At 45.7% G+C, this 14,721-nt stretch overlaps 1 protein-coding gene across 1 annotated transcript in view; it reads left to right on the top strand.

Annotated features, from left to right (window-relative positions):
- Positions 1-14,721, top strand: part of LOC126981393 (protein slit-like) — a gene marked incomplete at its 5' end in the record, with an annotated part of 119,182 nt that overhangs the window by 25,650 nt on the left and 78,811 nt on the right. The window contains one exon of the mRNA XM_050832411.1: positions 7,091-7,162. Coding sequence (XP_050688368.1) covers positions 7,091-7,162 — 72 coding nt within the window. The remainder of the gene's footprint in view (positions 1-7,090; positions 7,163-14,721) is intronic.

Raw genomic sequence — 14,721 nt, 5'->3', positions numbered from 1 at the left:
CCTCCTCCATTCCTCTGTTCTTCCTCCTCCTCCTCCTCTGTTCATTCTCCTCCATTCCTCTGTTCTTCTTCCTCCTTCTCATCCTCCTCCTCTTCCCCCTATGCAAGTCCAAGATGGTTCAGAATGTTAGTTTAAGAGAGAGTGTATTTTTGGGGTGGGCTTGACTCATCCTCCTGACCTCACCTGTAGATTATTAATACCTGCGCCGCCATATTGGGTGGGAAGGTGTAGGAAGGTTAAGTTTACCTGGCCGTTTCTTAGATTCTCTTCTGCCCTTTGGAGATCTTCGTTGAATATGTGATTATAGATCTTCGTTTGCCCTGCGCCACATTTTATGCAGGTGTGTGGGGGTGGTGGGGGGTTGTGTGTGTGTGTGTGTGTGTGTGTGTGTGTGTGTGTGTCAGAGAGAGAGAGAGAGAGAGAGAGAGAGAGAGAGAGAGAGAGAGAACCCCCACACAGACACACTACGTAAGATGTAATTCTAATATACTTGAACGCAGTAAATCTACCTCGATGTCAAGGCTTTTTCTTTTTTTTACATTCCGTCTCTCCCCCCTCCCCCCCTCCCCCCGTCCTCTCCTCACTCCCCCCCAGAGAAACAAAACTTGCTCCCGGGACTGGTTTGTGGCGCGCGGTGATCCGGAGTTGCTTGATGGACTCCCGCGCCGCGCCGCCCCGAGTCGCCCGGGATGAGTGTGTCGGGCGGTCACTTCCCGAGTCGGCGCCTTATGGGGGCGGCACGAGGCGGGGCCGAGCTTTACACGTCCGCCAAGCTCTAACTCCTGACTGACGTAAAAATAATCTCCCTGAAAGCTTCATGACCTACCTACTGAGGTGTTGACTGACTGGTTATATTAACGCGGCCCTTCTAACTGACAAGCCCATTGATCAACGTACTAACCAGGGACTTGACAGGACGTTTGACTGAGTAACTGACGTCTTGGATAACTAACCCGCCAGCCGGCTGGGCGGGAGTGACTGACGCCGAGTGAAGTTGATTCATAATTAATGCGGCCGCTGTTGTTAACGAGACGTGGCAGGGCGGCCGGGACCTGCGCCGCCGCCGCCGCCGCCCCTGCTGCTGCTGCTGCCGCCTCCCCGGGCGACACCTCCCTGCGAGGCACAAAGACACAGTGACTGATGTGACGCGCTAAGCAGTCAACCCTCAAGGAAAATGGTCGCCTAGGCAGCTTTTCCCATAAATAAACCCGCCGCGGAGCAGAGCCTACGCGGAACACTGGCCGGGCGGGGCATAAACAAAACAAACAAACACAGCCAACCCTGACCCGCCGCGGAGGACGCCCACCGCCGCGAGGCCGCGAGACCGAGGGAGGGACTGAGTGGCTGCAGTTTTTCTTTTTCATGATCGTGAACTAATTGTTCATAAAATCACGTTTGACTGACGAGACACCCGCACGCGAGGGCCAGGCGTGGCGGGGCGAGGGTGCAGGTGTGGGGACGCGTGACAGGTGTGGGAGATTTACACACCCGCGACGCCGCGCTCCTGGACGCGCTGCTCATATAATAAAGTAATAATAATGAATCATGTTTACCTTCTCAGATTAATTGTATTTAATTAACAGGTTGGCAGCCTCCTGTGAAAGCCTTGATTAGCCTTGACTTAACAAGTAGGCCAGATAACAACTGCTATTAACAGGTGTAATAAAGCTATCAGCGGGAGGTGAAGGTCAATTTACTTATCTCTTGTGTCGCAGTGTTTGTAATAAGGGTGACTGCTAGTAATGATGGGAATATATATATTATAAACACACACACACACACACACACACACACACACACACACACACTAATGGTTCAGGGCACAGCGCTGCCGCGTGTAACATCCTTGTGTCTTAAGGCCCCGGCGAGTGGCTGTGACGGACCACAAAAACTTTCTATAATGTCGGCGGTCATATTAGGCGCAGATATTACACGCCGCCCCTTACTGGGACGCGGCGTAAGTGGCGGCAGGTAGCACGGACGACCTGCAAAATTATTACCGAAAAATTACTGGCTGTGCAGGTGAAGGCACTTCCCCGTAAGCTTCCTCGTCAAAATCTTCGCCTTATAGAGCGAGATGAGGAGGACGGGAGCCGGGAGAAAGATGAGGAGGAGGCGAGGAGCGCGCTAAACCTCTCCACACGTCTCTGGGCGCGGAGGGTAAATAACTGTGATAACACGAAGCCAAAAGACGTCGAGGAGGGGAACCCATAAACAGTTTACTCCGAAGTCAAACCCGCCTGGAGTGGATGGCTGCGACGTCTCAGGCGGAGGAGGAATGTGCCCGGCCTGTCGTGAGCTGCCTCGCATAAACCTTCCCTCACTCCACACCCTCGCAGTGCCGGCCATATTTTTAAACATTTCTGCGCCCAAGAACACGTAATTTACTCGTCTTTCGTGGGAGTTTAGGGCATTTCCAGGGGTGCTTTTATGACCCTGGTGGTAGTCTGAGCCTTCTCCTGTACCGTGAACCTAAAAGAACACTCATTGGAACTCCATTAACCTCTTTTTTGGCCTTTGGAATAGTTGGTGTGAGGGGTGGGAGCATCTGACAATACCAACCCCCGCCGAGCCCCGTCCGTGTTGGCCCCGGCCCCTCACAGCAATGCCCGCGTTGGATTTGGCGAGCATCGACGAGGGTGACTGGGGAGCGCCGCCGCTGGGCCTAACAGGGTGTAGCTCCCTCTCGTGCCCTTAGTTTGCCCGCTGCGTGCCCGGGGCCTCCCACGCAGCTGCCCCCTCTCCCTCATTCTCCCTCCCTCCCTCTAATTCTCCCTCCCTCTTCTCCTCCCTCCTCTCCCCCTTACACTAACCCCGCCACCCCGACCTCCCAGCATCACTTAGCCTGAAGACGAATCCCCCTGCTGCCCCCCCCTCTCCCCTCCTCATTCTCCCTCCCTCTTCTCCTCCCTCCTCTCCCCCTTACACTAACCCCGCCACCCCGACCTCCCAGCATCACTTAGCCTGAAGACGAATCCCCCTGCTGCCCCCCCTCTCCCCTCCTCATTCTCCCTCCCTCCCTCTAATTCTCCCTCCCTCTTCTCCTCCCCTCCTATTCCCCTTACACTAACCCCGCCATCCCGACCTCCCAGCATCACTAAGCAGCCTAGAGGGAGGGGGTAAAGGGGGGTAAAGGGGCGGTGATAGTCTGCACGGTAGCCTGAAGACGAACCCCCCCCCCTGCTGCCCCCCCCTGGACCCCCCCCCCACACACACGCAACAAAGGAGATGAGGCGAAGAGCGTTTTACAGCCCTCGGAGAAAAGGCGGAAGGTCGTATAAGTGAAATAACCCCCCCAAAAAGCCCTTTCATTAGTACCGCGGGAAGAGAAAAATCGAAAAATTATTATAGTCATTCCACGTCGTAAGCCAGCGGGGAAGAGCCGACGAAGTAGCTGAGGAAGTACCCGAGGATTACTGTTTACGTCAAAGGGTACTGGTGGCTTATGACCCCTGCGAGGCTTACTACCACCCCCGTGTATCCTTCCCTCACCCCACAACACCCCTTACACACATACCTCAAAGGCTTCACGTATCCATCTCCCAAGCAAATCGAGGTTCTTAGGCTGAAGGTAGTGGTGCCTTTAGACTCCCACAAGGCTTACTACCAACCCTGTATATCCCTCCCTCACCCCACAACACCCCTTACACACATACAGACACATCAGGCTTCATTTGTCTCCCAAGCAAGTCAACGTTCTAAAGCTAAGGGTAGTGGTGACTTGGACTCCCACAAGGCTGTCTGTTACCCTCTTTGCCCTTTCCTCATCTCTCTACTTCTCCCCACACACACAAGCACTTCGCCCCCACACACCTCAAAAGGTTTCATATTTTCGTCTCCCAAGCAAGCCAAGGTTCTCAGGCTAAAGATAGTGGTGACTTCGACTCTCATAAAGCTTACAACTACCCTTCTTTGTCCTCCCTCTACCCCACAACCCGCCCCTCCCACACACCCGCACACATATCAGAAGGCTTCGTCTATACGTTTCCAAAGCAAGTAGAGGTTCCAAGACTGACTTTAGGCCCCCACAAGGCTTACTTTTACCCCTCTTTGTCCTTCCCTCTACCCCACAACCCCCCCTCCCACACACCCGCACACACATCAGAAGGCTTCGTCTATACGTTTCCAAAGCAAGTATAGAGGTTCCAAGACTGACTTTAGGCTCCCACAAGGCTTGCTTTTACCCTCTATGCCCTTCCTTTTGCTCCTTTATCCCTTACACACTGTTCCAAAGGCTTCAAGTACTGTCTTCCACGCCAGTCTAAGTTCCTATAGGCTAAGGGTAGTGGCTGACTGGTACCCCCTTTGCCCTTCCCTCAGCACTCCTCACACCCACACCTCACCTCAGACCGCTCCAAGTATTCGTCTCCCACCCCCGTCGAGGTGCCTGGGCAGGGAGGGGCGCGTCCGGGGTCGATCGAGGTGATGTTTTTGCCGAGTGTGAGTTCAAGTCGGTTGGGTGGGCGACCTCTGGCGGCGACTGTGTTAGTTACGATCATGCGCGATTTTGTTGTTGTGTGGGGACGGCGGGGGCGCTCCTCGGGGCGGCGCGCGGGGATGGGTTATTGCATTGTGTGTTGGGCACCTCGTATATTCCTCGATAAGCCGGTGATTTGTGGCCTGTATAAAAGTGGATGATTTTTCTAACGCTTCGGTAATGGCGTGGATCAGTTTGTGTGTGTGTGTGTGTTTGTGTGTGTGTGTTTGTGTGTTTGTGTTTGTGGACTGTTTGTGTTTGTGTGTGTGTGTGTTTGTGTTTGTGTGTTTGTGTTTGTGTGTGTATGTGTGTGTTTGTGTTTGTGGACTGTTTGTGTTTGTGTGTGTGTGTGTGTTTGTGTTTGTGTTTGTGGACTGTTTGTGTTTGTGTGTGTGTGTGTTGGTTGTATCGGGTGTTTGTTATCTTTGTTTGTTTTTTAATGTTTTGAGCGAGATAAGAGGAAGAAGGAGAGAAAGAATGAAGGAAGGAAAGAAAGAAAAGGGAGAGAAAAAAAAGAGAGAGGGGGAGAGAGAAATACAAAAAGAAAGAAAGGAAAGAAAGAGAGAAAAAAAAGGAAAGAAAGAGAAGGAAGTAAAGGAAAAGAAAGGAAAGCGAAAGGAAGAAAGACAGAAAAGAACAAATGAGAAAAAAATAAAGAAGGAAAAAGAGAAACAACGAACGAACGAACAAAAGAAAGAAAGAATAAAAAAAAGAAAACAGAGAGAGAGAGAACGCGGCATCGGCTATCGTTCGCTCCATTCACTCTTCCCCTTCATTCACAAGCTGGGTCTGGCCGCCTGGGAGGTATGCTAAGCAGTGCCAGCGCCCCGCCCAGCACGCCCACACGCCTCGGACCATCGGCAGGAAGGGCGGGGGCTACACTAAATGCGAGAAGAATTTGAGAGATGAGAGTAACACGATCTTTAGCTGCTCTCTTAGGCTGAAGGTGTGGGAGGAGAGGAGGAGAGAGGAAGAATGATGGAAGAAGAATGGAGGTGTGAGGAGAGGAGAAGAGGAGAGAGGGGAAGGGGGGAAGGAGAAGAGGGGCAGGTAAAGGAAGGAGGAGGGAGAGGAAGGACAAATAGACAGAGAAAAGAGGAAGGGAGAAGAGGAAGAGGAAAAGAAGAGTGGAAGAGGTAGCAAGGAGACACGGAGAGGGGAAAGGAGGAAGGGGAAGGGAGAAAGAAATGAAGGAGAGGAAAGGGAGATAGTTAAATAAAAGGAAAGGAGAAGAGGAAGAGAAAAACGAGAAGAGTTGAAGAGGTAAGAGGAAGGTGTGGTTGGTTGCAAGGAGACAGAGAGAAAGAGTAAAAAGGGGAAGGGGAAAGGGGAAAGGAAGGGGTGTGATAAGAAGAAGACCAGGAATGGGCAGGGAGGAAGAAGGGAAGGGAAGGGTAGGTATGGTAACAACTTGAATAGGAGAGAGGAAAGGGAGAAGGAGGACAGGTATGGGACAGGTAAAAAACAAGAGAAAAGGAAGAAGAGGAGTGGTGACAGGTAGGAAGGAGGTGGTAAGCAAGGGCAGGTATTTGGTGACAGGTTAACAAGGAGAGTGAGCAGGTGGGGGACAAGGAGTGCCCGGAAAAGCGAGACAAATACATGAATAACTACAAGGTGGGGCGTGACAGCTGGGTGAAATATACGCGTCAAGGCCCCGAGAGTGTTGGTCCAGCATAGGAATGGCCGGGAAGGAGACTTTTGAGGGGCGGAAGGGCTAAAAAACGAGGGATCGCTGACACCCAAAACAAACATTTGCATAGAGAAACGTTTTTGTACTCTCGATCGCCGGAAATTATCGCGAAAATTGACGAACTAACGAAGTCTTATTGGATAGCGTAAGGACAGGAAGACGCCGTAGAAGGTGACACGAGCTTCCTCCTCCTCTTCCTCCTCCTCCTCCTCCTCCTCCTTCTTCCTGTTCTTCCTTCCTCCCATGTCTCCTTATTTGATCACCTCCCTTTTCCCTTTTTTTCTGTCCCTTCTTTTTTTTTCTCTCCGTTTCATTCTTCCTCCCTAACTAAGCTGCCTTCTTCTTTCATATTCTTGTATACCTTTTCTCGTTTCCCATCTTTCCTTAACTTCTACTTGTTCCTAGTTTTTTTTGTTTAACGTGACCTTTTTTTTTTCTTTCATCTTCATTGTTTTCTTTATTTTTTTCCTTTCTGTCTACCCTTCTTAATTGCTTCTTTCCATTTCCTTCCCTTTCTTTCTTTTCTTTCATTCTTCTTTCCCTTATTTTCTCTTTTTCATTGTTCCTCATATATTCCTGCCCTCCTTTTTTTCTCATTTTCTTCCTTTACCTTACCTTCCACTCCTTACTTGCTCAACTACATCCCTTCCTCTTCCTCTCCTCTTTCTTTCCCTTCTCTTCTCTCTTCCTCACCCAACCAACACTCACTCACCAATCTTACTTCCTTATCCACCTCCGCCTCTCTCACTCCCTTCTCATCTCTTCTCCTCCCAACCAACCCGTCAACAGTCACTACCAAACCTCATCTTCCAGCCAACACTCACCTATCTTACTTCCTTATCCTCCTCCTCCTCTCTCACTCCCTTCTCATATCTTTCCCACCCAGCCAACACTCGCTAACCAATCTCATCTTCCCTCTACAGGCAACTCCACGACAACAAGCTGCACACCATCGAGCAGGGCGCCTTCCAGGACCTGCACAAGCTTGAAAGACTGTGAGTACTACATTGCCGGGGCGTTGTCGGGGAGGGAGACAGCGAGGAGAGAGCAGCTGGCAGATTACGAAAGGACAGGGCAGGGTGGAGGGGTGCCTGAGCTGAGAGGTGGAGGGAAAGGAGTAAATGGAACGGTTAATGGCGAGTGGTGGTAGATAAGAGGGAGATAGAGAGGGACAGAAGGGAAGGATAAGTGAGGGAAAGGGAGGAGTCGCTTGGAAGGTTAATGGAGTTTGAGAGTGAGTGAGAGGAAGTGTTTAAGAGTGAAAAGAGATGAAGCAGAAAAAAACGGAGTAAAGTAAAGAAAGGAGATTGGATTCTATACTGACGATACGGAAAGGAGAACATATGTATTGCTTCTTAGGTTAATAGAGTGTTTGGGAGTGTAAGGCAGTGAACTAGAAAAGACGGAGAAAGGATAAAGAGAGGAATGGACTGGAAAAGGAAGGGAGGTGGGTGTACTGAGGATGAGGAAGGGAAAATATATGTATTGCTTGTTAGGGTGATGGAATTTATGAGTCAGAGGGAGGGATATGTAGAGCTGTAAAGAAGTAATAGAAGAGACAGGGTAGTAGAGTAGAGGGGATGGAGAGGAATACAGGAAATGCGAGAATAGAAGAGTTGCAGAAAGAGAAGAAACGGAATAGAGGAGACGAGAAAAAAATAGAATAGAAGAAAAGAAGATAGACAGAAGGGAGATGCAAAATTACTTAGTCTGTTTATGAAGCAACAAAAAGAAGAGACCGTTTTATAGTGTAAGGAAATAAAAAGAAATAAAAAAGAAATACAAGAATAAGAAGGTAGAGATGGAGAAGCAGAATAGAAGGGATGGAGAAGGAACGGAAAAGGATATGCAAGGTTACTGAGGCAAAGGGTATGAAAGGGAAAGTTTTCTGAGAAGGTTAATGAAGGAAAAAAGAGGTAAATAAAGAGAAGAGAGAAGAGGAGCCAGGTAAGGTGACAGGTAAACAAATAAAGGAAGGGAAAAGGAGGAGGAGGAGGAGGAGGAGGACAGAAAGGAGAGGAGGAAAGGAGAGGAGGAGAGGAGAGCTGTTTAGTGAGGTTAAAAAATAAAAAAAGGAGAAAGAAAGAAGAAAAAAAAGTGAAAGGGAAAAGGAGGAGGAAGAGGAGGACAGGAAGGGAAGGAAAGATGAAGGGATTTTTTTTAGTGGAGGAAAAAAAAGAAAAAAATAGGAGAAAGATAAGAAAGAAAAAGGAGAAGGAAAAAAAGAGGAGAAAGGGAAAAGGAGGAGGAGTAGGACAGGAAGGGAAGGGAAGAATAAGGGAGTTTTTTTAGTGGAGGAAAAAAAATTGAAAAAAAATTGCATAGTCGGTTTTTGTGGTGGTTTTATGAATGGCCTAAAATATTTCCCTTCCCTTTGCAACTTTATTCCCGATTTTATCTATTCACTTTTGGTACTCTCGACAATTTACATTTTCTTTAACGTATAGTACTTTTTTTTGTATCTATTTCTTGAGGCGAGCAAAACGCGATAGATTTTCTTGTACCCATAACTTTCTTCTTCCTCCATTTTATATATTCACTTAAAATACTCCGACTCTCCTAAACTTTTCCCGGCGTATATATATTTTTTGCGTTATAGCCAAGGTGAGCAACGGAGCAAACAGGAAGAAGCAGCAACGCCCAGGTACAGCGAGCTCTTAAAACGTCTATATAGAGTAGTATATAGCGTAGAGTTTATTCGGATGGACAACGAAGGGATAAACGGAGCGTGAAAGGGTGAGGATAAGGGACGAAGGGATGGATGGATAGAAGTGAGGATTAGAAGAAGGAAGGGATAGATAGATAGAAGTCAGGATAAAAGGAAGGAAGGGATAGATAGATAGAAGTGAGGATTAGAAGAAGGAAGGGATAGATGGATAGGAGTGAGGATTAGAGCGAGGAAGGGATAGATGGATAGAAGTCAGGATAAGAAGGAGGAAGGGGTAGATGGATTAGCAGAAGGAATAAGGATAAGAGGGGTGAGGGATAGATGGATAGCGAAAGGAATAGATAGGGATAAACAGACCGTGGAGGAAGTAACTTAATCATTCTGCCTTTACTAGAACACACAATTAAAATCAAAGGGGGTATTTCCATTCCTCCTCTTCATAAACTACTCAGAATTTACGAGTACGAACGAGAGGAGAAAAAGAAAGAAAAAAACATCACGAAGCCTTTAGTTGGTGCGTTCCCTTAAGACTCATCAACGTGCTAATGAAGGAATCTCACAGCGCATTGATTATAGTTCTTTGCCGCCACTTAAGAGCCATTTCTCGCTCCCTTCTGTGGCGTGCAGGGCGTCGGTGTGTTGACAAGCCCGCGCCCTCCGCCACCCTATCATTCATCCCGCCCGGCCTTACCTGGCGCTTGCCTTTCCCTATATCCTCCGCTTTTGCTTATCTCTCATTATCTCCCTCTGCTTCTCTCCTTCTTCAGCCGCTCCGAGTCTCCTGGTTACTCATTCCTCAGGGGTGTGGAGAGGATAAAAAGTGGGAGTGGAGTGCGTTGAGGAGAGGCAGTGAAGAGAGAGAGAGTGAGGAGAGGTGAGCAAGGGTAAAGAGAAGAGAAGAGAAGTATTAAGTGTTAGATATTTTCTTTTCTTTTCTTTTCTTACTTGTGTTTACCTGAATTTTTTTATTTTATTTTGTCAGTCACTTCATTTAGGGAGGAGAAAAGAGAGGAGCGTGTGGAAGAGTGTGGAGGAGGAGAGAAGAAAGAGAGAGATGGACGGGAGAAAGGATGTGGAGGAGAGGGTGGAGGAGGAGGTGCTTCAAGTCTTATGCTCTTTTATTTTTTTCATTCATTTCCTTGAGGTGGAGTGAAGTTACGAAAAGAGACGCAATAGAGAGAAAGAAAGGTTAGTGGAGAGGTGTGGAAGAGGGTTCGGCAAGTGGATGGAAGGAAGAAATTGAAGTCTTGCCTCTTCGTTTAGTTTCTTTAGGTGGAGTGAAGGGGAGTTCGCATGGGAGACAAAGTAAAGAGAGAGAGAGAGAGAGAGAGAGAGAGACAGGTTAGTGGAAAAGTGGATAAAGGTCAGAAAGAGAGTGGAAGATGGAGAGGAGGTAATCCAAGTTTCTTCTCTTTATTTAATTTCTTTGGGTGGAGTTGGGTGAAGTGGAGTGAGAGACAAAGTAAAGAGAGAGAAAGATAGTGGAGAGGTGGAGAGGTCAGGAAGAGGAAGGAAGTGGAGGGAGGGAATGTAATCGAATTTTCTCTTCCTAATTTAGTTCCTTGAAGTAGAGTGGAGTGAAGTGGAATGCAAGTGGAAGACAAAGTAAATAAAGAGAGAGGGAGATCAGTGGAGAGGTGGAGTGCTCAGGAAGAGGGTGGAAGGCTTAAGGTGGAGGAAGGGCAACCAGAATTCTTCCACTTCATTACGTTCCTTGATGTGGAGTGGAAGTGGAAGACAAAGTAAATATGGAGAGAAGAAGATCAGTGGAGAGGTGGAGTGCTCAGGAAGAGGGTGGAGGAAGGGCGACGCGACTCCTTCCCCTTCATTACGTTCCTTGAGGTCTCGTTCCCCATCAGGTACTCGGGGCCCTCCAGGTGACCTCAAAAGGGAGTGAACGCCATCAGGAAAAGGTCCCTCTGGCCCTTACTTGGCGTGGCGACAGGGAGGGGGGGGGGGAGGGGGGGGGGAGGAGACGAAAAGACCACTCCTCTCCTCTCCCTCTCCTCCTCTTCCTCCTACCGCGAGACAAATGCATCTTCCTTATATAATTAACAAGCCTATTCTGTCCCGCTTACTTTAATCATTCCTTTACGTCATGTTTCTTCCTTTTGCACGAGGGGGCGGTCACGGTGAGGGATGAGGCGAAATATAGATTGGCTGATACCTTAATAGATACATTCAGGCGTGTACATAGGCTCCATACACCTGTTGATAGGATCGCGGAGTCATTATTCGGAGTTTTATATGTTTATGCATGAGGCAGCGTGGGGCGTGGGGAGTGATGGGAGAGGCGAGATGGAGGTGGAAGGTTAGGTTAATACACACACACACACACACACACACACACACACACACACACACACATACACACATACTTACACACACACACCAGCGAGTACACGAGGTCTGCTTATGCGCCTGTTGGTAGGGATAGTGAAGTCATTACATGGGGTTTGATGCGCTCTACGTGGGGTAAGTTGATCTGTTCTCTCTCTCTCTCTCTCTCTCTCTCTCTCTCTCTCTCTATCCATTTTCATACTATCATACTATCGATCTATCCAGCATGTTTTTTATACTATCTATCTATCCATTTTTTTCATCTTTTTTTGACTTGGTTTTGCTTTCTTTTACCTTTGATTAATTTCCTTTCCTCCTTCTTTCCTTTTTCTCTTCATATTTTCTTTCTAATTCCTTGCAAATAGATTTTTTTTTTCTTATGGAGTGTGATGTGTTCTATGTGGGCTTAATTTGGATGATCCTTTATCTATATCTATCTATCTATCTATCTATCTACCTATTTATTTATTTTTTATATATTTTTTTTTACAGCAAAGGAGACAGCACAAGGGCACAAAAAAAGTAAACAATAAAAAAAAGCCCGCTACTCGCCCGCTCCTATTTATCTATCTATCTATCTACCTATCTATCTATCTGTCGTACATTGTCAACCAAGGGATAGGTTTACATAATTTCTTCAGTGTCAAAATAAGTAAATAAAATACTAACGTCTCCTTGCATTATGATCAGCCAGACAACGCTGTACTTAAGTAAAAAATAATAATAATAATAAAAGCTACATGTTCCTTTTCATTACATGTTGATCGTATTTTATCTTCACAGCCCACGCCGGGGAAATATATAGAGAGAGGAATTTTGTATTAAAGTTGTCCTTGGCTCCTCTGTCCTTCCTCCCACTCCCCTTCATAATTTCTGTCCTCCCTGTCTTCATGTCTCCTAAACTCATCTTACTCCTTAATACTCAATGGTTTTAATATTTTTTTGCTCGCTTAACGCCTCTTGCCTATTCATATCTTTATTCTTCTTATCTCATTAAATTCTCCAGTTTCCTCCTTTCCTCCTTTTTTTTATATCGTTAACGCGTCCCATTCTTCTCTCTTACTCCTTAATACGCAATGGTTCTGTTATTTTTCTTCCTCGCTTTCCTCTCCTTGTCTATTCGTAACGTTATTCTTCTTCTTTGTTTTATATTCTTCTCAAGTTTCCTCATTCCCTTCTTCCTCTTTTGTCTCCTGTATTCTCCTCTCTCTTCTCTCGTACTTCTTAATGCTCAATGGTTTTAATATTTATTTTGCTCACTTTCCTTGCCTTGTCTGTTCGTAACTTTCTTCTTCTTACGCTTATCTTCTTCTCATTTTCTTCTTTCCTTCTTCCCTCTTCTGTGTCTCTTTAAATCTTCTCTCTCTCTCTTCTCCCCTACTCCTTAATTCTCAATGGTTATATTATTTCCCTTGCTTTCATTAACTTGCCTATTCATTTCTTTATTCTTCTTATCTTCTTATCTTCTCATTTTCTCCTTCCATCCTTCCTCTTCTGTGTCTCTTTAAATCTTCTCTCTCTCTCTCTTTTCTCCCCTACTCCTTAATTCTCAATGGTTATATTATTTCCCTTGCTTTCATTAACTTGCCTATTCATTTCTTTATTCTTCTTATCTTCTTATCTTCTCATTTTCTCCTTCCATCCTTCCTCTTCTGTGTCTCTTTAAATCTTCTCTCTCTCTCTCTTTTCTCCCCTACTCCTTAATTCTCAATGGTTATATTATTTCCCTTGCCTTCATTAACTTTCCTCTTCATTTCTTTATTCTTCTTATCTTCTTATCTTCGCATTTTCTCCTTCCATCCTCCCTCTTCTGTGTCTCTTTGAATCTTCTCTCTCTCTCTCTCTTTTCTCCCCTACTCCTTAATTCTCAATGGTTATATTATTTCCCTTGCTTTCATTAACTTTCCTATTCATTTCTTTATTCTTCTTATCTTCTTATCTTCTCATTTTCTCCTTCCATCCTTCCTCTTCTGTGTCTCTCTATATCTTCTCTTTCTTCATTTAATATTTTCCCCACATTCATTAACTTGGCTATTCATAACTTCATTCTTCTTAGTTTTACATTCTTCTCAAATTTCCTCCTTCCCTTTCTGCACTGTCCGTCTTGCTGTCATCTCAAGTCTTCTCTCCTTCCCTCGCCAAGAGTTTTCTCGATAATTTCTTCTCGTTTGCCTTCTCATGCTTATCTTTAACTTCATTTTTCTTTCTCCATTTCTATTTCCTTTCCCCTCGCCTTCAGCTTCTTCAGTGTTACCTTTCCAGTTCTTTGCAAATACTGTTTTTCTATATTTTTTTCTAACTTCTAACTTCTTATCTTTAATCTTTTACCTGATTCTGCTTTCTTCTGTTTATTTGTTTTCTTTCCTCACTCCCTCCAACCTTCCTTTTCCGCTAAATCGATTCTTTCCAATTCCTTGCAAATCTATTCTCTTTTGTTTTTCGTCTCGCATTATTTCGTTTCACTTGTCTTGCCTTGCCTATCCCTTACTTGATCCTGCTTCTTCCTTCTATCTTTTATTTTATTTATTTATTTTCCTTCCCTTTCCTACCCTCCTTTTTTTAATCCCCAATTCAATGCAAATACTGTTTTCTTTTCTTTTTCTTTTCTCTTGCTTCTCTTTGCTTTAATTCTGCTTTCATTTGTCATTTTTATTTATTTCCTTTCCTCCATTTTCCTTTCCTCCATGCATCATCCCCAAAGTCAATGCAAATACTGTTTATCTTCTATTTTCCTTCTCGCTTTATTTCTGTTCGGGCCTCGGTTATCCTTTATTTGACTCTGCTTCCTTATGCCTTATTTACTTACGTGCTTTCCAACCCTACTCATTTTATCTCCAATTCAATGCAAATAATTTTTACTTTATATTTTTCTTCGCCCTTGCCTTGCCATTCCTCGTTCCTACCCTTGACTTCATTCTACTAACTCCTACCCTTCTCAAATTCCCTCCACTCCATCCTCCACTCCTTCATTCCTCCACTGCTCCACTCCTCCCTTGCCTCCAGGAAAGGTAACTGGATAAAAACTCCTCCTAGTTCATACCTGTCGGTGCAGTGATTAGGGCAGGTGTGTGGCCGCATCCTTGACCCTCCCCGTGTGTGTGTGGGCAGGTGTGTGTGTGTGTGTGTGTGTGTGTGTGTGTGTGTGTGTGTGTGTGTGTATCCTTTCTTCTGCTTCCCTTTCTTCCTTCCTTCTCTTCTTCTTCCTCCTTCTTCCTTCCCGCTGTTGTATCTGAGTTTCTTTCTCGTAACCTTGGTATGTTTCTTCTTCCTGGTCTGTTTGTTTGTCTGTTCTCTTATGCTTTACTTTTGTTTAGTATTTCGTCTTTATTTGCTTTTTCTTACCTGTAATCACCTGAAGACTTATGTATTTCGTTAGTCACTTCTTTTCTGCTTTATTTTATTGTTATTTATATTTCTTTTTGTTCTTTTTATAGCCTTTTCTTACCTTTATTAACCTGAAGTTTTATTAATTTCGTCAATCATGTCTTTTCTGGTGTATTTTATTGTTTGTTTTATTATATCACAGAGAGAGAGAGAGAGAGAGAG

The sequence above is a fragment of the Eriocheir sinensis genome, chromosome 48 (assembly GCF_024679095.1).
Source record: "Eriocheir sinensis breed Jianghai 21 chromosome 48, ASM2467909v1, whole genome shotgun sequence".
Classification (NCBI taxonomy): Eukaryota; Metazoa; Arthropoda; class Malacostraca; order Decapoda; family Varunidae; genus Eriocheir; species Eriocheir sinensis.
The sequence above is the reverse complement of the archived record's forward strand: the minus strand, read 5'-3'. Positions and strand labels throughout refer to the sequence as shown.